Below are 23802 nucleotides of genomic sequence, written 5' to 3' on the forward strand. Positions count from 1 at the left end.
ACTAGGTGGGAGATAGATACAGAGTATGATGGTAGAGTAGAGTGTAAAATGTAGAAGGACAGATAGTGAGGAAGGTCAGGAGAGAGTGTCTGATTTTGGAAATCTTTGCAGCAAAGTATTCAGCTATGTCATTATTTGTGAGAGTGGGGTTGATAGTCATAGACTTAGGAGAAGTGAGTTTAGGGTGCCCTATAGTCAGTGAAGATAGTTGGAATGAGAGTCAGTGAGGGCTAGGAAGAATTCTCTTTTCGCTTTATCAAGAGTGGACTTGAGAGAGTTTAGGGCAGCGGTAGAGTTGCAGGTCTTCATGCTAGTGGGTATGCCTCCACTTGCACAGCAGCCGGCGCATGTCTGTGCAGAGAAAGCGTATGAATGGGGTGACCCATGGTTGAGGATGCTAAGATGTAGGGGTGAAAGTAAGCAATGGTAAGTAAGAGGAGAATGAGTCAAAGCTGGAGAAGGCAGTGTTGGTGGAAGAGGCATCGGGTGTGAAGAGGAGAGTGAGACCTGTAAGTCAGAGAGAAAGAGGGGAATGGCGGAAGGTTTACATTTCCTTTCAGTAATAGTTGAAGCAAGTGGTGAGGAAAGGTCAGGGGTGGAAAGGAGATGGTGGCGGAAACAATTGAGTGATCAGCTATGGATGGTGTGACAGTATCAGTAGGCTGAGAGAATGATGGAAATGAATAAGCGATCTAAAGCGTTACCTCATGTATGGGTAGGTAGGTTATGGATAGAGTGCAGAGCGTGGTCACTAAGAAAAGACTGAAGTTCAGATTTCTGAGAAGTGGTTGGAAACGGAAGGTTAATGTCTCCTAAGAGAATGAGATGATGGTTAGTGAAAGAGAATCAAGGAGTTGCCCGAAATCCTCAAAGAATGGTCCAGTGGTACCAGAAGGGCGACAGATGGAGATGATGTGAATCTATCTGTAAATTGCTGCGCATGCACTCTGCTTTTCCACTCTGTCCTTCTGTAGCATGACATGGCATATCCCTGTATGTATTAGTCCCATTCATAGTTCATATTCTGTCTCACTAATTGGAACATTTTTCTTCTACACGTCATAGTTCCAATACAGGCAGGCTACACATGCCCAATATATTTCTCCTTTAAGAGAACTACAGCATACTTGTTATGTTTCTCTGATGCATGAACGTCATTGATTTAGTTCCATTTGTTTTTGCAGGATGGCACATTGGTTCCTATTACTGTGTTTCAAAAACCATCTCAGCAGTCAAAAAAGAAACCTCTCCTAGTTCATGTGTATGGAGCTTATGGAATCGATCTGAGCATGATGTTTAAGCCCGAAAGGTTGTTGTTACTAGAAGATGGCTGGATGTTAGCCTTCTGCCACGTACGGTAATGTATAGTTTGGTCTATCTTTTTGTTAGTATTGCACCAATTGTCTGCATTTACTACAGAAGAGGAACAGCATGTTTTTTCTAATATTCCTCTACTAACATAGCTATGTACGATTGAGTCCAAAGACATAAAAATTAATTTGACATACTTGCTATGCAAAAAAATCCTTAAGGATTTTTGGAGAAATTCTAGGAGCTGGCAAGTATGCAGAATTAGTAAATCATAGGGCTTTCATTGACTGGACACAGTCTTCTACACAGTTATATTTAATGTTTGATTTATTATTCCAAAATCCAGAGAAATACTTTCTGTGGTGAATCACTACAGGCATTGCATTTCACATAAACTTGAATGAAAAATACCTTGTAAATTCTATTTTAACATTTAGTGAAGTACGGCAGGTAAGTGAGGCACGGAAGTGTGCAGTTTTGCAGGAGAGCTGGCACAAGAGCTTCATTTGCACCACTGACTTCTTGCTTGAGCACAATTCGTGGACGCTAGTTGAAAAGGATCCTTGCTGCGGTGCATGGAAGAGCGGCTTAGAAATGTGTCGTTTTGCAGGCGAGCTTCATTTGCATCACAGACAGTTTTTGCTAGATTAAGATTACCTTAATGATTGAGCTAGGTCGGTGGGTCGGGTTGTCCAAATTTCAAATGTGTTTCTCTGAATGGTCTAATTATACACCTCCTGCAATCCCAAGGTTAGCTGAAAAGCAAACCACCATTATATTTGGCTTGTGTTGACTTTTCCTCTGCATTTCTTTGCATTGATCAAATGAAACTATAGGATAAATTAAGTGGTTGAGGTCTTCCAGGTGTTCTACCCAGTATGTTAATCCAGTTGTAAAATGAAGACTATTCAAGTAAGATTATTTGGGTGGGAGGGAAGGTGTGCACCTCCGTCGGCCTAAAACAGGGTTGCATTCTAGATCCCTGCCTTTTCAATGTATATTTGTCTCACTGTGTGGATGACTTATTTAAATGTTTCCGATTCCCCCAAAATAAGCCTGTTAAATCTCTCTACACTCTGATTTGCTGATGATATTGTTCTATTTGACAGTACTCAGGTCGGACTCCAACGTGCACTGAATTCTCTGAGTGAATATGTGGGATTAAATGGTTTAAGAATGAATTAGTCTCAAATGGCAAATTCTCATCTCAAAATCTAGTTCCAGAAATATGATGGGGATCATCTTAATAAATCAATAAGTTCATTTATTTGGGTTTTCTAGGATATGCCAAAAGCAGCTGCAGGGATAGTTGTACTAGACTAATGTCCAAATTGACCTCTTTATGTGTGTAATTGCAGAAGATGAAGAGAAGATATTGCAGGTTCTCGCTAATCCCTGTAATCAGCCCTACAGATAAGTGGTGTATCAGCCACTTTTACTCCCTAAAAATAGGCAGATACTCCCAAAAAATTAAAATAAGGAGTGCAAATACTCCCAAACAAAAAAAAAGGAAACGGAAGTAGGACCATGGGCTCCTGCTTTCACCCACACAGATCCATGCATATGTTTGGACCAGCAGTGCACAGACAGGAAGAATCTTCTATTTTTACTGCATGATTGGAAGAAGTAAACATGTAGTATTTTGAATGTATATGAATAGCTAGGTGCAAAGGAATAATTATTACAAAAACATGTCAATTTCCCAGTTAGAACATGTTTACTCGCTTATAAAATGTGCCCATTGGAAATGGACTTAGATTTTATTCCCTAAAAAGAAATTGTATTCCCAACTGTAAAAAATAGGAAGTAAAATACTCCCACTTCAAAATGTTATCTGGATCACTGCCTGTAATCAAATTCTATATGCAGAAGCGTATCGCCTCAATTTTGTATGTCCTGAAAATGCACCTTTCCCTAGAAGGGAAAAAAACTAAATGTCTTGGAAGGGAATCTCGAAAAGATTACTTGCATTTCCAACCTCTGCCCATTGTTTTAATATGCCGCAAATTAGGTATCCAATCGTGGTGTTTGCATATTATGAGGAAGAAATGGAAATTGTATTCCAAAATCCTATATCCTCCCATAAACTCATTATTTGAGGACTTAAATCATTTAGCCCTGAAGAATTTAAAATCTCCTTTGAATTCCTTCAAAACTGATTGTGATAACACCTTGCTGGAAGTAAACCATAACCGTTTAACTCTACTGAATAATCTGGAAAAAGTGAAGGGAAAAAGCTGTTTATTTTAATGGTGTAGCGACCAAATCAAATTGGAAAGTACACACTTTACAGGGAATATGGGAAAATCTATAGACCTTATAACTCACTCCCTACGCACTTAGAGATATTTCTGGACCTTAAACTCTGGTACATATTTTTGTGCTTTTGTTTTATTCTCCTTGGGTCACTTCACAGATGGGGCCCCCATAGTGGTATCCCTCCAGAGTATAGAGTTTGTAGCCTTTTTACAATCGCTGAAACAGTTGATCGAGAGTGATTCTACTGCCCAAATGAGAATGCATTTATTTGGCAAATCCATAGACGACCTTTCTAATTTGAATTCAGAAGCATCATGTTACCAACTCACGAGTGGCTCGCAGGATTCCCCAATTGTCGCGTTGATTTGCTGTTTGATATTGATCATGTATGTCTAGATGAACCTATTTATCATAATTGAGGATTGAAGATCTGAGATGTACTTTTCTTTTTTTAACTTCATGTTATGTGTCTGTATATAAATTCTGTAGGTTTTCATGTTTTTCATTTTGCTGCTTTATGATAATTGTGAAACGTTTTAATAACCTAAACCACAATAAAAAGAAAAGATATTGTCTGTCTTGCCGTAATGACTTTAATGTTGTACTCCGCCCTATTTTTCGCAATCCCTCAAGGCTTAGTTTTTGTCTGTTTACTATTTTTTCTCTATACTATTTATCTTTCTTCAACCATTATTTGGTTTGAACAGTCATTTCTGTGCTGGTGGCTCTAAACTCTTTATCTTCTTTCGTGATCACACTTCTGTCTCTGACTGTCTTTTCACTATTAAGTCTGCAATGCATAGTCAATAGATTCACCTTCTCCCATTTACAAATGAAATTATTTACTTCACTGCACTTCCTGTCACAACTTCCACCTTCCTTTTATTCCTTTTCCTCTTGCTTCTCTTTCGTTCTCCACTTCTGCTTACATTGTAAGCGTCCTTTTCTATCTTTTTTCCTTGAATACCTCTCAGATTTCTTTTCTTGCTCGTTGCCGCTGACCTACACTCCTTGGCTTTCCGACCTACACTCACTTTCTACTAAACTCTATCTTTAATTCTGCCATCTGTTTTGACAACTATAACAAACAATGCAATCCAGACAAGAAAGACTGACCTGATTTGAATGAGAAGAGTGATCTTCTTTGTGGAGCGAATAATTAAGACAACGGCTCTCATTACGAGTTTACTGGCACTGTTGTTTCCTAACTGGCAAATCTGTCTGCGGGCGGGTTGCCTTCCCAGCCGGCCGGTCTGCCCTGGCCGGTAACTGTTTACGGGTCTGGCGGCAACCTGACGGATTTACCGGCAGGGCTACCGTTGGACTCGTAATGAGGGCCAAAGACTTGGTAACCACTTACTCCTTCGTTTATGCCACGAGTGGGGTAGTAATCACCAGGCCATGCCCAGAAAGAAGGGGAAAACCACAGCAGCAAAAAAACCTCAGTTAATGCAGCGGTACAGGCTGTGAAGGCTCTTGTAGTCCAGCCAAAAGTAGAATCCAGAAATGATGAACATTATCAGCTGGGAATCCGCCGGGAAACAATGCAAAGATTTCGGAAATGGGAGAGGTGAACATGAAATGAGAACCAGGAGTAGAACAGAATATCACAGAGAAGAAATAAGACAGACAGGATGAAAGGAAATAAGCCGAGGGTAAGCATAGCGAGGAAAAAAGCGCCCGACACAAGGAAGCCGAGGGCCGAGCGCGAGAGGAGCCAGAACCCAGGAAAGGTGTACAGCTGCGAGAAGGGAGAAGCCTGACCGAGCGAAGAATAGGAACTGCAGCAAGGAGCCCGGCAGCGGGAGGGGAGGAGCCCGACTCCGCGATGCTGAGGGCAGAGTGTCGGGAAACCCGGAAATCAGAAGGAAACAAATTCAGTCCGGGAGACTAAAAAATGGCCAGAGAAGCCAGAGTCAGGGACAGAGGAGCCGGCACTTAACTAGGAGCAAGATGAAAGAAAAAACTGGGCTTGGCGAGGGCAGGAGGCACAAAGCAACGTAGTGGGGTGAGTTGTCTGTGTGCTCAAATAGCCTCTGCAATGCGTTCCGTTGCCTTGGCAATGTACTACGGCGGCCATCTTGGGAAAGGCTAAACGTCTGCAGGGAATACAGAATGTCCCATTGAGATTACACCATTTTGAAGGAGTGAAGATGCCCTCCGGGTGTTGGCGCCTCCAGTGCTGCCACACAGACCAGGAATAATGGAGAGTCCTAACATCCACATTAATTTCCTGCTTCTACCCTGTTATCCTATCCCTCCCCTGCTAGTTTCTCTTGGCTGACATTCTTCTTCAGCCCAACTTAATTTTTATACCGACATATGCTCTTCAAATGTGTTAATAGTTTAGCTCCCTCTCATCTCTCCTCAGTTGTTTGTTTACTCCCCCCACCCTGTTTTGGTCCTCATCCTTTTCCTTACTAGTGTCCTCTGTCCTCTCTGTGCCCAGTCACGTTTTCAGACATTTTCTCCCTTTGCCCCTAAACTCTGGAATTAGCTTTTCTTTCCTCTCCATTTAGCTGCCACTCTTGCTACATTCTGATTTTCTCTTAAAACTTACCTTCTTGTATCGAATAATTAAGGCTGCTCTTAGACATACGCTGTCTTTAAATTCAAATAAAGAAAGAAAGAAATCACCACCTCTCAAGGTTTTACTTTCTCAAAAGGTTTTGGGTCTGAGGGGTAGACTCCAAATAGCTCTCTCACACTATACTGCATCCCGAATACTATTTATATTAGTCATTTATACTTTGTGTTGTGTCCCATTGTAGCCCACTCACTTATATATCTCAAGTGTCGGGACAGAGTTAATCTTCCGGAAAATAGCAATCACAATTTCGATTGATAGATCGTCCAGTGCCACACACCTGCTTGCCTTCTTGGCCTGAAATAGATTGAGTATATAACTTAATTATTAAATAGCAAATTAATAGCACATTTCTTGTCCAGAGATTTTGTTAAATATATTCTTCATCTGGGAAAGCTACATTGCATCTTCTATGTTCATTTTGTGAGAAAACCTAAGGACGACATATGCTTTGGATATATCGGCTTAAAACACTGTCACATTGTGCAAATTGCCAGTTATGGTAACACTTGCATTTCAGCAATCCTTTTTTTTTTAAACAATTTTATTGAATATTTAAACAAGCAACACAAACCAAACTTGCAGTATATACAGTGACATTTCAATTATACATTCTACAATCACGTTGACTGCATCCCTTAACACACCACCCCGTTACGAGCCCATTTCTACTGATGTTCTATTCTTGCATCTTGCAATAGAGTGTTCATTTCCGAGGGTTCTGGTGGGTCTTGCACTGACCCAAATAGTTCTGCTATCAGTAGTTTCCAGAACATCAAAGTCTCAGCCTCCTCCTCCCTGCCAGCGCTGCTGGCCTCTTGCCATACCATGGTTTCCGCCTCCGCCCATTTCTGTAGATCTTTCCACCATACCTCCAAACGTGTTTGTGGCACGTCTTCCATCCCATAGCAATTCTACTTTTCGCAAGCGCGTATGCCAGATCTTTCAGTTTACTCACATGCCCAAGTTTGCGCGGCCTAGGGAACCCCCCAAACGGCAGGCCCACACTGTATCCACCACAATTTTGATACTTTTTTCCGCAAGTTTATGTGCAACCTCCCCCCAGAAGCTCTCAATAATCGGGCTTGACCAAGACATATGCACCATGCCCGCATTCTCCTCATTAGATTTAGGGCATGATTGCCGTCCTGCATTTTTAAACTTAGCAATCCTCTGGGGTGTCAAATACGCCCTGTGCGTAACATAAAGTTGCATCTGTTTAAGTCTTGCGTTCCTTGACACCTTCTTGTGATACCCTTGGGCTCGTTCCCACATCCCATCCTCCATCAGGACTCCTACCTCCCTTTCCCAATCAAGCCTCAACTGCGTCACCTCCTTTCCCACTTTAGACATCATCATCTCGTATATTCTAGATGTTTCATGCCCCCCCTCTGCTATATCATATATTATGTCCATAATAGCATCTGGTTCTTCTTCCAGTACCAGTTCGGGCCATGTACTCCTGATCTTCCGCACCAGTCTATTATACGTAATATATTGGCCAATGTGTAGCCCAGCTCCGCCCCCAACTCCTCAAAGTCTGTTATATTCCCATCCTGCCAAATATCCCCCATCGTTGCTATCCCAACCGGCTCCCAGTGGTTTCTAACCAACTTCCTTAACTGCTCTTCTCCGCCCGCCAGTGTAACCAGTGGCACCTGTGGGGAACACGGGTATGGGTTCTCCATCAGTTGACAAGCCCTGTGCCACATCTTCCACCCAAGCATCATTTCTGGGTGCCCGTCCATTACTACTGGGGGCAACCACATAATCTCCTTCAAATAAAACGGGGTATAGTCTCACATGAACAACCTGGTTTCAGTGGTTACCTCTTCTGAGAGCCATTTAACCACATATTGCAGCTGACTTGCAATGTAATAGACTTCATAATTTGGCAACTTTATACCCCCTTTCTCATGAAAGTTCTGCAGCTTCCAGAGGGCTACTCTATTTCGTGTGCCGTGCCACAGGAAGTCCCTGCATATGCTGTCCAGTCTACTGAAGAACTTCTTGGGTATGAAGTACGGGATATTCCCGAAGTAATGCAGGAGCCTAGGCAAGACCACCATCTTTAACATCACCCCACGTCCCATCACTTCTAAAGGCAGCTTCACTCAGAACCGCATACAATTCTCAATTTTCTTAATGGCTACCTCTGTATTGCGCTTGGGCTCTTCTTCAACCGCGTGGTATATATCTATATAAGTTAGCGGAATGTACTAGCTGCCCATGGTACCTGCAACACCGGTAATTGTTTCGGGGGGACCCCTTTATATACACCCAATGGGAACATGATAGACTTCTGGGTGTTCACCACTATACCTGACATTTCCGCATATCTTCCCATCACCTCCAAAATATATTGGAGGTTTTCCTCTGGATGCCGTAAATACAATAATATGTCATCTGCGTGTAGGGATATCAGATGTTGTTCACCTCCCACAGGGATTCCTATCGTGTCATATTGTTGCCTTAAATAGATCTCTAGGGGTTCCAGGGCCAATATGTAAAGCATGGGTACCATGGACTGCCCTGTCTGGTTCCCTTTCGGAGTTTCCACCTTTCTGATATCACCGACCCTGTTTTAACTCTGGCCAGCGGTTCACTGTATAACATTTTAGCCCACTGTAGATATCCTGGACCCATACCATAGCCAGCCAGGGACACCAACAACCATGGCCATTTTACTGAGTCGAAGACCTTTATTGCGTCCAGCGAGACAATCGCCAGTTCGTCCTCGCTTTCGTTGCCATGTTCAATGACTCTGTGGAGCCTACTGAGATTATTGGTTATGTTCCTGTTAGGGACATAACCCGTCTGGTCCCGATGTATTAATTTGCCTATTACCCTTCTTAGCCTGTTTGCCAAAACGGTAGTCAGAATTTTACTATCTTGATTTAACATCGTCAGGAGTCTATAGGAACTACAGCTATTCCCTGGTTTATTGGGTTTGGGAAGTGGTATTATAATCGATTCTCTGAGGGACTCTGGCAACTTGCCTAGCTCATACGCCTCATTCAGCAGATCTAGCAGTGGGGGGAGCACCTCATCCTTAAATGTTTTATAAAATTCACTTGGGAATCCATCAGCCCCCGGGGTCTTACTAGTCGGCAGCTGTCTCACCACCTCGCCTAACTCCTCCAAGGTGATCGGTGCGTCCAGCTCCTCTCTTCCCTCAGCACTAATCTGCGGCAACCCTATGTCCTCCAATGTTTCTGCTATCATTGCGCGGTATCTTCTCTGTCATCCCCATATAGTAGCCCGTAATAGTTTGCAAATTCCTGATTAACCTCCTCTTGGGTATCCACCACCCCTCCGCCTTCCCTTGTTATCGATCTGATGGGGGGTCTAGGGGTTCGCTCTTATATAACCATGCTAAGATCCTTCCTGGTTTATCTCCTCCCACATACTGCCTCTCTATATACTTTCTATAGTTAAGGTTACACAACCTCTCTGAGTGCCCTGCGCACTTTTGCTGCAGTCTTAGTATCAGATCAGCGTTCTGGCTGGCACTGTCTTCCTTCAACACCCTTTCCAGTTCATCCTCAGCTTCCTGCAGTTCCGCCAGGATCCCACCCTGCAATCCCCTAGACTTTGCTATGGTCACCTCCCTCATAACAACTTTGACGGCCTCCCACAATATGCCCGCCGAATCCACACTGTCCGTATTCGTCTCAAAGTAATTAACAATCTCGTCCATCATGCCCTCCCTAAACAGGGGGTCTCTGAGCGCCTCAGCCCTAAGGCACCACGTCGGGATTCTTGCTCTCGGGGGAAACATTGCCATCTAAGGATCAGGGGAGAGTGGTCCGAAACGACCCTAGCTTTATATTCAACTTGCGTGATCTCTGTCAGTATCTCGGGGGTGACGAAGACATAATCCAGCCTTGTGTGCAGTTGTTGTGGGGCGGAATAATGCAAGTATTGGCTCTCATGAGGGTGACACGCCCTCCATGCATCTTCCAACCCAAAGTCTTGCAGCATTGTCTGTAGCGCTTTGGCCGCCGGGGCAGGTCTATCCATTTTCCCATCTGATCTGTCTACTCTAGGGTTTAATACACAGTTGAAGTCCCCTCCCCAAATCACAGCACTCCCCACACACATACTAAGATTGTTGCACAGGGTTTTGAAATATACAGCTGTATTCTGGTTCGGGGCGTACGTATTCACGACACTTATTTCCCTGTTTTCCACCAACCCCCCTCACTACCACCATCCTCCCGTCCGTCTTAACTAGGGTCTGTAACAGCCGAAACAGGACATGCGGCGCCACCCAGATGATCACACCCCTAGCGTAAGCCGAATATGGTGAACTCACCGAAGTCCCCTTCCACTTCCTCCCAATCATCTCCATTTTATCTCGCGCTAAATGCGTCTCTTGCAGTAAGGCAAATATCTTCTGTCTCCGTAGGTATAGCAGGACCTTATTTCTCTTCAGGTAACTATTGAGTCCCCTAACACTCCAAGTAATAATTTTAAGATCCCCCATGGCGTGTCAGAGCCATTGTTCCTCCCTCTCCTATGCAATCCAACTCCAATCGCTTAACTCGTATATGTAGGCTCGTACCCCAACGTAAACTCCCCCAAACTATAAACACAACAAACTCTCCCTTTTTCCCCCCACCCCCCTCCCTACCTTCCCCAAACAACACCCTCCCCAACTGTTGCCCAGCTCCATGTCATGATGCCTACCCCCGGAGCACCAGGCCAGGCCCAGCACCCCCGGAAGCAGGCATCATGCCCTCGGGTAAAAGCCCAGCTGCCCCTTATAGGGGCTCTTTGGACTCAGTCCTGGCGCCTTTGGCGCCAGGCTCATGTTGGACATCAGTCCTGGCGCCATAGGTGCCAGGCTCATAAAGGGAGGTGTTTTGTGCACTTACCTGATGCAGACCATACAGCACGCTTCAGGCCTCCCTGAGACCTGAAAGGGACTATTTTTTCATAGGGACTATTTTCTCACTCGGGCGTGGCCAGGGAAGGATACATACCTAGTTGGGGAAAGGACAAGAGACATTTCTGGGGAATGATAAGGACATTTCGAGGGATCGCCCTCATCACTACTCACCTCGGCAGTTTAACCCCTCGACGCATCGCCTTCATTCTGCACCTGAAATGAAGGACAGATCACAGGTTAGAAAGACAACATAAAGGGGGCCTCACTTGAACTTTTTTTTTTTTTTTTTAAACTTTTATTTTTATCGGCTGAGGTTCACAAGGTACAAACATCAAGGCAACAAGCATATGAAACATATAGAACATGGAGGTGCTTACAGGCTACCCTGTCAACATTACAGCAGTGACTACAATGTTTTGCGAATAGAGGAGAAGACCTGAGGAGATCATGATGCAGGAGTGGTGGCCGGGGACTGACAGGACTCCGACCCACCCTCGGACTGATTATTGAGATATGTGTTAAATTCATTCCAAATGCTCTTGGGGCGAGACTGGGCCGGCAGCATAGACAGATAGTCCTCTTCGCAATTCCGTGACCATGTAAGCAGGCCCAACCATCTCTGCGGGGTCGGGGGAGAGGGACACCTCCAGCTCTGGAGTATACACTTCTTGGCAATCATACAACTTACATTTAAAAACTTTTTCAGGCGTTTAGTTTCCTCAGTGCTCCAAACCCCAAATAGGACTGCAAGGGGATCGGGATCGATAGTGGTTTCAATTGCTGCACTAAGTGTCTTAAGAACCCCGTCCCAGAAATTGAACAAGTTCTGACAGGTCCAGAACATATGTAGATGATCAGCGTCCTCGGCCCCACAGCGTGGGCACAGGCGCACCTCAGAACGCGCAAACCCCGAAGTCCTGCGCGGTGTATAGTATAGCCTATTAAGGAGCTTATATTGCATGGCTCGGAAGCGGAAGTTGAGAGAGACTTTTTGGGTGTGGAGACACATGCTCTCCCATAGCTCATCAGTTATCTCCAGGCCCAGTTCGTCTGCCCATTTGTTGCGAGCCCCGAGGAGCGGCGTAGAGGGGGTGTCTTGCAGGATATGATATAATGATGAGATGACGCCCCGTGCACCGCCCGAGTTAGCAATGTACGCTATAGCCGGGTCGTCAGGGGGCTCATCAGGGAAAGAGGGCCACCTAGAGCGGAACGCCGCGCGGAGCCTGTAGTACTGGAGAGTTTCCAAGGGGGATCCAGTGTGACCCGGCTTCCAAGTCTGTGGGTTTATGAATTTGCCCTCTGGATAGAAGTCTGACAGTGCCCTATACCCCAGAGCCTCCCATTGGCGGGCCAAGGCAGCGTCTAGTGTGGGCTCCAACCCGGGGCAGGCCCACGCGGGCAGCCACTTGTAGTACGGGGAGGTCCCATCTGATGAGTCTAGTATGCGTGTTCAGGCAAACATGGTCGCAGCGATGGGGTCAACTGGGGAGTCCGGGGCGTAGTGTCGCTGTAACACTAGGGACATTAGATTAATGCCAGCAGTTGCCAGCCGTTCCAGCTTAACATGAGGGCGCACCGGGGCGCCAGGGTACCAATGAGTGGCATATTGGGCTTGGGCCGCCAGCCAGTATGTAGCAAAGTTCAGAGCAGCAATACCCCCTCGTCTGTATGAGAGTGCCATGTCAGTCCACTTCTTGCGGACCGCACCTGAATGCCAGAGGAATTGTGCGCAGAGCGTGTGCAATTTAGTGAAGTATGCCCTCCCAGGCCAAACGGGAATGTTACTAAAGGTGTAAAGGAGCTTGGGAAGCAGAATCATTTTAATCAGTGACAGCCGACCTGCAACGGATAACGGAAGAGTGCGCCACCGTGAAATTTTAGCCTCAACTATCTGCGCTACCGCAGAGTAATTATCGGTGAGTAGGGTGGATTTAGTGAGGGATACATGTACACCCAGGTATTTAATGCCTTCAGGGGCCCAGCGCAGGGGATATTCGGAGACGGGCTGTGTGGTGGATTGAGTGAGCGGGAAGATCTCCGACTTGGAATAGTTAATTGTGAAACCGGAATGGGTGCCAATGCGGGTGACATCTCTCAGTATGGGATTGAGGTGAGTTGTGGGATCTCTGATATAAAGTAGGACGTCATCTGCGTAAAGGGATATAATTTCAGGCTCCTCTATCAATCTTATTCCCTTTTGAGAGTGTCTAGAGCGGATATAGTCCGCCATTGGTTCTATCACTAGTGCGAAGAGAATTGGAGAGAAGGGGCAGCCCTGGCGGGTGCCTCTAAATAACGTGAAGATCTCGGATGTTAGTGAGTTAACTCGAACCCGCGCAATGGGGGAGGTGTACAATAGTCTAATAAACCCTCTCATGTTTGGGCCAACCCCCATTGTCTCGAGGACCAGCCACATGTATTTCCAGGAAACCATGTCAAAGGCTTTCTGGGCGTCCAACGTAACCGCTACCGCCTGGGCGTTCTGATCTATGCGGGACATGACATTGAACAATCTCCTGATGTTGTGGGAGGTGGATCTGCCCGGGACGAAGCCCGCTTGGTCCTCATGCACCAGGTGCTTCATGACCGGCAAAAAGCGATTGGCAATGATCTTAGCAAAGATCTTTGTGTCAAGATTCATGAGGGAGAGGGGTCTGTATGACCCGCACTCATCCTCAGGCTTACCCGGTTTGAGCAGCACAGTGATGACCGCTTCACGCATGGAGGGGGGGAGGATGGAGGCCTGGAGAGCCTCATTCCATACCTCAAGCAACCGAGGGGCCAGAATAGCTATGTGCTCGTGGTAAAAATCTGCGGTTAGCCCGTCCGGGCCGGGCGCTTTGCCTTTGGGCAAGTCGGAGATGGACGACACTATCTCGTCTAGCGTAATCGGGGAGTCTAGCTGGTCCCTGGTCTGTTGGGAGATTTCTGTAGTGGGTATCTGCTCAAGGAGTTCGCGCATGCGTTGCTCAGTGTGTTCTACGGGCCTGGAGTAAAGGGAACTATAGAATGTAGTAAATATGTCTAGTATTTCCCGGTCCGCCCACCGAGCCTGACCAGTTCGATCTTTGATAGAAGAGATCTGTGTTCGGCCCACCTCCCCCCTTACAATGGTTGCAAGCGTTTTCCCAGGCCTGTCGCCCTCCCCATACCTCCTGGCGGCCTGAGGGCGGCTGAAGTAACGGACTTCGGAGGTGGCCAGTGTGTTATATACCTTAAGTTCATCAGAGATTCGGGCAAGAATGGTGGGGTCAGAGCCGGTGGTGTTGAGCTGCTCAAGTTATTTCAGTTTGGTCTCAGAGCGCCCCAGAGCAGCCCTAATGGTCCTCAAGACCCCGGCCTCCCGGGAGATGGACATGCCCCTTATATATACCTTGAAGGCCTCCCATCTGATCGCGGCAGTCGTGTCTCGAAGTGAGTTGAGTTCAAAGAACGATCCGATGTCAGCTAGTATTTCGGACTTAAACACGATGTCTTTTAGGGCTTCGGACTTGAAGCGCCAGGTGCTGGCAGTTGGAGCAGGAGTGCCCAGTCTTAGGGACAGTGTGATTGGAGCGTGATCAGAAAGCGTGCGGGCCAGAATGCCCGCACCCTCCACCCCGCCCATTACCTCGCTGGAGGCCAAGAACAGATCTATCCTGGACGAGCTGTCGTGCACCGATGAATAGTAGGTATATTCCCGCTCCTGGGGATGGAGAGTTCTCCAGGCGTCACAGATATTGAGCGACTGCATATGGCTCCGTAGCCTGCGCGCCGCGCGAGACAGTGCTCTGGGACCCGTGGCCGTTCTGTCCAGAACAGTGTCCAATATAAGGTTCAGATCCCCTCCCCATATGATATGCACCCCCACAAAGCCCAGAAGTATGGTGGCTATTGTGTCAAAGAATTCCGGAGAGTACACGTTGGGACAGTAGGTGTTAACGAGCAGATATTCCCTCGCAGCTAGTGTGCAGTGCAGTATAACGTAGCGGCCTTCGGGGTCGATGTAGCTTTTATGGAGCCCAAACTTGATTGATTTGTGAATAATCGTGAGAACACCCCTTGATTGCGTGGAATAGGAAGTGTAAAATCTGGCGGGACCCCATGACGGGGCAACTGCCCTTGGTATAAGTCCATTGGAGTGTGTCTCCTGTAAAAGCAGGATTTTACAGTTATGCCTGTTGGCATACGCCATAATCTTGCGGGCCTTGGTGTGGTTGCTCAACCCCCGGACGTTCCAGGACATTATGACAGTAGACACTTCAGTGGAAGCCATCCCCATCCACAAACTTCATCCTTAATGAACATCCCAACACAGATGACCATGTGAGCTCCCCAAGTAAAAACAGCGTGTGCGCTTGTGCCACCTCAGAATGCACCTCGCGAAACCTCGTATGCCTTTTTGAGAAACAACCCCATTTCCACCCCCCACCCGCACCACCAACCATGAATCAGCAGTGTAAACATCACCCACCCCTGAAAGCGCGCAGATGGGCCCAAACCTACCAGGCCCACACTTCCCCAAGGCCCAACGGGGGCCAACACATACCAACAAAACAGCAGAGAACAGTGCAATCGCAATGGGGTGCGCCGTTGCCACGCACTAGCACGCTTAGAGCCAAATGGCTCTGTTGCCAAACGAACAGTGGCAATGGACTCATAACGCAAGTCCCGACCCGCAAGGCGGGAAGCCGGGGGATCGCGCACGAGCCTCTGCGGTTCCCGCAGCTACTACAACAGTGTCGATAGTCACCCAGCACCCACCCCCTGTGTCCCAGAGTGGGGCATTGGGCCAGTCTCAAAAAGGCAAAAAATCTGCCATAGTGAAATTAGAAGAGGAAGAATAACAATCGGGCAGCAAAGTATTGACACATTGGTTTCGCATAGAGCATCATAAAGGTTCCCAGAAGGATGGGTGCCTGAACACTGTGGCCAGGGCAATCAGCAGACACATAGACCATCCCAGGGGGGGAGCTGGCCCCAGATTAAACATCTAGCTCACACGCAAGCGCAACGCCTACAGCAGGTGGCAGAATAAAGTGTCTCATCGTGGCCAGCCACCTGGGCATACCACGAAACAGCGTGCACTGAGCGGGCCCAGCTCTACGACATACAAAGTGTTCGGATAATAACAGGGCCAGTCGCCGCCCCCCAGGACTTCCAGCCACTGAGGGAGGCCGGCGTAAAGGACAGTTCCCGGCAGTATGAGAGATGGGTGGCCAGTACCAACAGTTCGTGGCCGAGCCCCGCCACAGGCGAGCGCTGCAAGGAGCCAGGGCGGCTCGATGAGCCGAGCAGTGTAAGCAGTAATAACATGTAATTACAGAATCAACAAATGCAGACAGTATCCCCACTCCATGACACCCAATTATCTTTCATCAGCAATGGCGTCTCCAGGGCCCTGAAGCGGTATCTGCATCTCAATAAATTTTACCGCCTCTTCAGGGATGGTGAAGAAATAGAGTTTGCCCATATGGGTGATTTTGAGTCTAGCAGGAAATAGAATGGCATATGGGACTTTGCGCTCCCTGAGCATCTTCTTGACGCCAAGGAACTGACGCCTCTCTTGTTGCACAGCCATTGAGAAATCCGGGAAAATTCGAATAGTATTGGCCTCCAACCGCAACTCCCCCCTCTCCCATGCCAAGCGGAGGATAAGATCTCTGTCACGATAATTGAGAATCTTGGCTATGATGGGCCTGGGACTATCTCCAGGCCTGGGACGCGGAGACAAGGCCCGGTGAGCCCGCTCGACAGTGAAGCAGGGGGAGAGGTCCGGGTCACCAAGCAGGTCCTTGAGAAGACGTTCGACCGCATCCTCCATTCGACCCTTCAGGGCAGTCTCTGGGACCCCAACAATGCGCAGGTTGTTTCTGCGTGAGCGGGATTCTAAGTCGTCACATTTTGCCTTTACATTTTTCATGTCGTTGGTGGATATCCGGTTTTCGGCCTCCGTGATTCTGGAGCCAGCCTGATCGACGCGTGTTTTGAGTGAGGCCACGTTAGCATTGATGTCGTCAAGCTTTTCATGAAAAGAGGCGAAGTTTTTGGCCATCGATTCCATCATGGCAGTAAGATCAGGAGCCGCAGCCACGGGACTCGGGTCGGCATCGGGTTCCTCAGGCGTAGTTGACGCGTGGCCCACCTCGGATCGGGGGACCGCCTTTGTGAATTTATCCATGGTCCCCCCCCTGGCGCCACTCTTGGAACGATTCGACATGACCCGGATCAGAGAGACAGAGAGGGAGATGCTGATATAAGATTAGCCAGGTATGGGCGCGAAGGAGGTAGCCGAACAGGTCCGGATCAGTCCAGCCCACGAGCCAGGAAGGCCCAGTTATATACTTGGAGTAGGGCTTACCATAGGGAGCCCCAGTGCAGTTCCGGATGGTGTCCCCGCACAAGGAAACAGCTTATAGTCCTGCTGAGATTGGGAAGACAAGGAGGTGTAGTCTGGAGGAAGGGGTCACCCGTATGTGTAGATGGGGTGCTGCGACGGCAGTGAGTGTGGTCCGGTCAGTGAAACTATGCCGCTCAAGGTGAGATTGCCCAGTTACGCAGAATGAGTGGGGCAGAGGCGTAAGAGGTCCGATGGGTGCGGTGCAGGTCACCCTCTCAGCAGGATGAGGCGTAGTGTGGAGGGCGACAATTCCAGGAGGGAGTTAGGGCTCCAGGCAGTGCGGTGGAGGAGGGCCCCCACAGGAAGGGCCGCACGCCACTAGGCAGGCGAGGCCCGCTGGCTGAGTGGGCAATGCGCGGGGAGTCTGGGTCTTAGCAGGCCCTCCCGAATGCAGGCGAAAGCCCCCGAATCTCACCTTCCACTCGCCGCGTCCCGCGGCCGCACCGACTCCAGGCCAGGCCGCCGCGGCGATCACCGAGGAAGGAGCTCCTCCAGGAGCGGCGATGGCGGCGGGCGCAGGGCTCTGCCGCGGCAGCACTCCCCGCGGGCCGGCACCACGCCCGGCCCGCAGCGTCAAGCCTCAGCGGGAAGGGTGGGCAGGCGAGGATGAAGGGGCACCAGGCAGCGATGAAGAGGTGCCGCGTTCGGGACCCAGGCACGGGTCAGAGGCGCCTGAGACGGCGGCCGGCACCCTTACGGGCCGCGGCGCAAGCAGGAAATGCCGAAGGGCCCAGGGCCGCGCCGCCGCAAGTACGGCACGAAGGTGGATCAGGGGCGCCCGATGTCCGTTTTCCTCCGGGATTCGGTGTGCGAGAAGGGCACGACAGCAGGAGTCTATGTAGCGAAGCAGGGGTGCCGGATCCGCTACAGAACCGCAGATGTGAGCGGATAAGCGGCGGCCAGGCGCGGAGCTCAAGTACTAGGCAGCCATCTTGCAGGCTGCTCAACAGCGCCCCCCGCCTCACTTGAACTTTGAACTTTCATACTTACGGCGCATCGCTCAGGAAAGTCAAGTGGATTTTGCCAGCGCCATTCTGAAAACCAGTGAAGTAACTGGACGAACACGCGCCCCTGCACCAGAAGCAGGATGGAGAGTTCATCCTTCCAAACCATAAGGTGAGCTTAAACCGGGGTTTGGAGGAAGTTAGAGAGGAACGAAGGGGGAAGGGGGAAAGAGGGGAGCTAGCACACTATTCTGCAGACTAGAGTCCACAACCTACATCATACAGTTCAAATGTTCAGAAGCCTCATGTTAAGACTCTCCTCCCACTTATCCCCCAGCGTTCTCAATACATCCTCCTTACTTATCGTGCTTCTGACGATTCTGCTCCTCATCTTGTTCTGGGCAACCCTGCAAGTCCAGCCACTTCGTCACATCCTCTGGGGTGTCAAAAAAGAGCGCTCCACTTTTGTGCAAGACTTTTAGCTTTGCAGGGTACAAGAGCATGTACCTGATGCCAGTCGTGCGCAGTCTCCTCTTAACCGCCATGTAGCTGTACCTCTGTCTTTGCACCGGCATCGTATAGTCCGGGTATGCCGTGATGTTAGTGGATGCCCTTTCTATCGTTCCTCCCTTACGAAAATACTCCAGGATCTTCTCCCTGTCTTTATAATTCAGGATTTTCGCAATTATTGCTCGCGGTGGAGCCCCCGGCCGTGGCTTCCTCATCAAGGCCCGATGTGCACGCTCGACCGCGAACCCTTGTAAAAGCTTGTCTGCCCCTATCTCTTGCAGAATCATGTTCTCCACATAGTCCGTGGGGACTTGGCCTTCTTCCCCCTCCGGCAGGCCGACCACCCGGATGTTGTTCCGTCTTGCTCTCCCTTCCGCTTCTTCTGCTCGGTTCTCGAGGTTGGCAACCTGTTGTTTTAGTATGTGGACCTTCTTTGCATTCTGTGTGCTGACGTCTGTGTTAGTCTTGACCGCACTCTCCAGGCCACTTGTCCTTTCTGCCAGTGCCCTGACATCCTGTCGCAGCAGGGTGACTTCAATCCCTACTGCGTCTATTTTGTTCTCCAGGGCCGTCCGCAAATCCGCCATGGCCGTCCCCCATTTGGCGCTCAGTTCTGTTATAGCGGCTAGAACCTGATGATTTTCTCCTTCTGGGGTACCTCCAACAGAAGCGGCCGCACCACTTTGTGCTGGGGTCGAAGGTGTCCGCTGTGCCTTCGCGAAGGTCTACATCCTGGATTGCTTGTTCTTAGCCCTCAATCCTTTAACTGACATTGTACCAGCTTCCATACATGTCTAGTTCCAGTTCTTTAGTGTTATCGAGCCTCTGCCTGTTCAGTTAGGCGCTGGGGCATCTACTGGAGCATCTACTTTTGAGAGTTGCAATTAGTGGTGGCATAAGGGTTGCGTTTCGAGTGGGCTGTGTCCTTCCACGTCCTCCTCCGACTCCTGTAGGCGATGTCCCCTTAGCCTGTTCCAGCAGGCCAATAGGCACACCCTCCCTGTCGCCACTACTGTGCTACAGGCCTCCGCAAAGTTCAGCGCTGTGTGTCCACTTTTAAGGGGAAGTGTCCCGCAGCATCTGCTTTCAGCCTACTTAATTCTTCACTCCTGCTCAGGCCGCCATCCAGCATCCGGCCAGACCCCCTCCATTTTATTCTATGCACAGGTCATCATGTAGTGGCTGCTGTTCCTGGCAACATATCCACCTTAATGGCGCCTGTGCCCTCTGCTCTTGGAGACACTTCAGTTAAGGGCCTCGGGCGCCAGTCTCCCAGCCAAAACCGAAAACACTGTCATCTGGCCCCAGCACTCCCCATGTACCAACGCTTCTCTGACCAGCAGTGCAGTGATATTGCTGCCTGCACGTACGGTCTTCCGCACACCGCTGTAAGCTGGGGGAGTGTCCCGAGTGCTTCCCGTGTCACACGCAGCACGACCTGCTTATTCCCAATAGCGCAAAGCAGGGATCATTTTATCCTTGGTCCGTTTGTGAACGTATGTCTCTGCATCCAAGCTAGGCGTCTAATGCATGCTCCGGGCTCCACCGATTGTGGGCGGCACGTACCTTGCGCTGCCTCTCTTCCAACACTCGCAGCCTGGTTATCCGTGAGATTATTCTGGGCCGAACACCTCATACGCGTGCAGCAGGGCGCCGCACGGGCACCCGCTGTGTGCGGTTGGGGGCAGCACGAGCGCCGTATGCCGGTCCCATGACCTGCGCTCACGCTGCTGTTATTCCGACGGCCCCAGGTCAACTGCCACCAGGATCTGCCAGGTAGAGGCCAATGTCCGTGTCGCAAGCCGCCACTTCTCCCATCGATAGCATGGCATTCAGCCAGGAAGGTTCCACTCAGCTCCCAAACGCCGGCATTCATCTTTTCGCTTCGCTGCGAGGTCTATACAGCCGCTCTCGTCATTCCGGCTGTAATTCCTTTGTTGTCGGCCATTTTGATTATTTTGTATTCAGCGGCCGTTTTCTTTGTGAAGTGTTTCCCTCGAAACGCTGCACACGATTCACTTGCCATTCATAGTTTGTGCAGAGCACACATTCCCACGCCTGTGCTCCCAATCCTGGAATATGTAAGTCAGTTTGAAGGGTAGTTTATCGGATAATTGTCGGATCCACCAGAGCTGCACAGGAAGGCACGTCCTACTCCATGGCTAGTTAGCCACGCCCCCCGCATTTCAGCAGTCCTATTAATGGAATTTTGATTCGCAATTTACTACTAGGGACATCATGTAATTTACGAGCTGGATGACCACCACCCACATGAAAATGAGCTCCACTGCGTACTCCCTGGTCATGTCATCTTTCCTCCATGCTACCGTGATGTCTTCCCAGGACCGGTATTGTCTGTGTAGCAGATTTAATTGAAATACCATAGCAGTTGGGCACTTTTACAGCCACACCCACACCTTCCCAGTTGTGCCCTTGGCTTCAGCTGCCTGTCATTCTCTCCAGCCAAAGGGAGTAGGAGCTCTTTAACGACTCTCTGCTACTGCCTGTACTGTGCCCTTTCAGCAACTCTTGGCCTCTGACTTAATTTGACTCATGCCTCCCATGCATGGGTTCAAGCATTGCCTCTTTTGTAAGCAGTAAGCAGTCCTTCTTCAGATGCTGAACTGCTCTCTCTTGACCTACTTCAGTTCAGATGCTGAACTGCTCTCTCTTGAGGGCCATACAAACCTACTATTTCAAGTGATTTTATTGAATAATTGGCTTCTCTTACTCTGGTAACGAACCCATAGGTAAAGCAGGCAGACCCAAGGCACAGCAGGTATCGGGCAAAGTTGCTTGCAGTCCACATTCTAAATCTATATAAATGCAGGTGATGTGAACCAGAGGCAACATTTCTAAGACCCATCAAAGTGTGGTTTAATCTCAAATTAGACCTAATCTGTCAGGTCCCAGTCGCACGCAGAGGTAGCACGCACTCCTACCTCCCCCCAGGGGTCTCTTGATGCCTGCGTTAGTGACTACACAGAGCAACCACAACCCCCGTGGGGAAAGAGGGTTAGGGTCCCTGGATTAGATGGGTAGAGGGATGTAGGGTAACCGGGTAGCGGGTAAGGTATAGGTTGTGGGTGGGAATGGGGGTGTTAGGGCGGAGATGCTCCTTATCTCGTACTTCTGCTTGCTGTGGGCGTGAGCTGTGGCCTTGATGCCTGCGCATGCATATCACACCATACACTCATGCACACTATGTACCCACTGATGGCCCAGACAGTGATCACAACGAACCCCACACTGTATTGATACCTGTGAAATACTGCCCAGTTGCTTCACTGGGCATTATATGAGCCCAATTACTTCACCGGACTCTACTGTTCACAGTTGCTTTACTGGGTATTGTTGGCCAGGTACTATACCTCTATGTACTAGCTTGCGCCAACATTCTATAACAGATAATATGTTTTAGTACCTAGCATTAGAATTTGCACTTAGTTTTGTGGTTTGTTGCCTTTGTCTTGCGGGCGTGTTCAGTGCGGTGCAGAGACTGGTACAGACAGTGGGCACTGAGTCGGCATCTAAGGGGCTGCAGAAACAATATGATTAGACTGTGCGGATCACTGTACAGAGCAGTATTTTTTAAGCACACGCAATCGTCATCTCACAGGTTCATTTGGTATCCCCAGGGTTGAGTTCACAGGTCAGTAAGGCATTCCCAAGTTAGTTTGCAGTGCTCCCCATGCGCTTTCCTGGTTAGTGTCCCCATGCAATTAATTCTCTCATGGATGGTCTGAGCGGGTGAACTGCAGTACTTATCTCTTTGTCTGCAGGGCCTGGGAGTGGATTCAGGCAGGACGTGGCCCCGCAGGATGTTCACCTGGAACGGAGCTCTCAGAAGCATGTATGCTCAATCTGGAAGCTCGAGCACTGATGGCGTTTGCTGCACGCACATTCACGCTGATGCAGGCGTGACTTGGGAAGTCTCCCAGTGCTCGTGGGCCTCACACAGGCTCCGGGGAGGTGTAATTCTTTTCTTGAACTCCCTTCCTGCTGGAGGCTGGAGCAGCTGAAGTGTGCTTCCATTGGAAGTGACTGTGCTGCTGTCTGCCCTTCTGAGGCCTGGGGCCGCAATGCCTTCAACTCTGTTCCCAAATATCTTCCTTCTCGAGCTCTTCACTCATCCGCTTCCAACTCACTCAGGGTCAGTCACTTCTCCAAGAAACGAGTTGGTGGTAGATCTCTCTCTTCGGCAGAGGCCTCCCTCTGGCACAGCCTTCCTCTCTCCCTGAAACTTGAGGAGAACCATCTCTGGTTCCGGAAGTACCTCAAAACCTTCCTCTTTGCTTCTGCTTTCTCTCTCCCTCTCCCCTGCTGAATTCCTGGTTGAAACTGCACTGGTTACCTGGCCACCCTTTCTGATCTCAGGCCCAGGCCCCACCAATTGCACACCTGCACTGCCTCCCTGGCCACCCCTGCGCCTGGGGACTGTTATTCTGTATCCCTACAGTCCCCCTACCAGCATTTATGTCTGCTCTTACCTTGCACTTGCCACTATCTGGCCGTTTTATTTATTTTATTTATTCTACTATCCCATGTACTGCACTTTCTCATCTCCCTTCACCCACTCACTTTTCCCTTTCCCTCTTCCCATGCACTTGCGCGATCTGAATGACACATGGCCTAGTAGGATCGCTGTCTGTCTTCCCCTCCCTTGCCTCGTCGCGCCTCGAAATACTTGTGTATAAGCGCGTTATAAATGCCATATCATATATCCAGTACATGACACCTACACAAAGGGCAAATGTGGCACCTGCTGTGAGTGGCCCATTTTCTGGCCTTATCTGCATGCATACCTTTGCCATTCATGACTACTTGTTGCCTCCTATAGTCCTTGGCTGTGTGGTCCTCTGCTTCCTGACAGTACTCCCGCTCCCCAGAGAAGGACCACGCTTACCCGGGTGAT

General features: G+C 49.1%; 1 protein-coding gene across 4 annotated transcripts in view; it reads left to right on the forward strand.

Moving 5' to 3' along the window:
- Window positions 1-23802, forward strand: part of PREPL (prolyl endopeptidase like) — a 915395-nt gene that overhangs the window by 653366 nt on the left and 238227 nt on the right. For all 4 annotated transcript variants that reach the window (XM_069608452.1, XM_069608451.1, XM_069608454.1 and 1 more), the window contains one exon: window positions 1185-1357. In XM_069608452.1, the coding sequence (XP_069464553.1) occupies window positions 1185-1357 (173 nt within the window). The remainder of the gene's footprint in view (window positions 1-1184; window positions 1358-23802) is intronic.

This window comes from Ambystoma mexicanum, chromosome 4q (assembly GCF_040938575.1).
Source record: "Ambystoma mexicanum isolate Mex_15411 chromosome 4q, UKY_AmexF1_1, whole genome shotgun sequence".
Taxonomy (NCBI): domain Eukaryota; kingdom Metazoa; phylum Chordata; class Amphibia; order Caudata; family Ambystomatidae; genus Ambystoma; species Ambystoma mexicanum.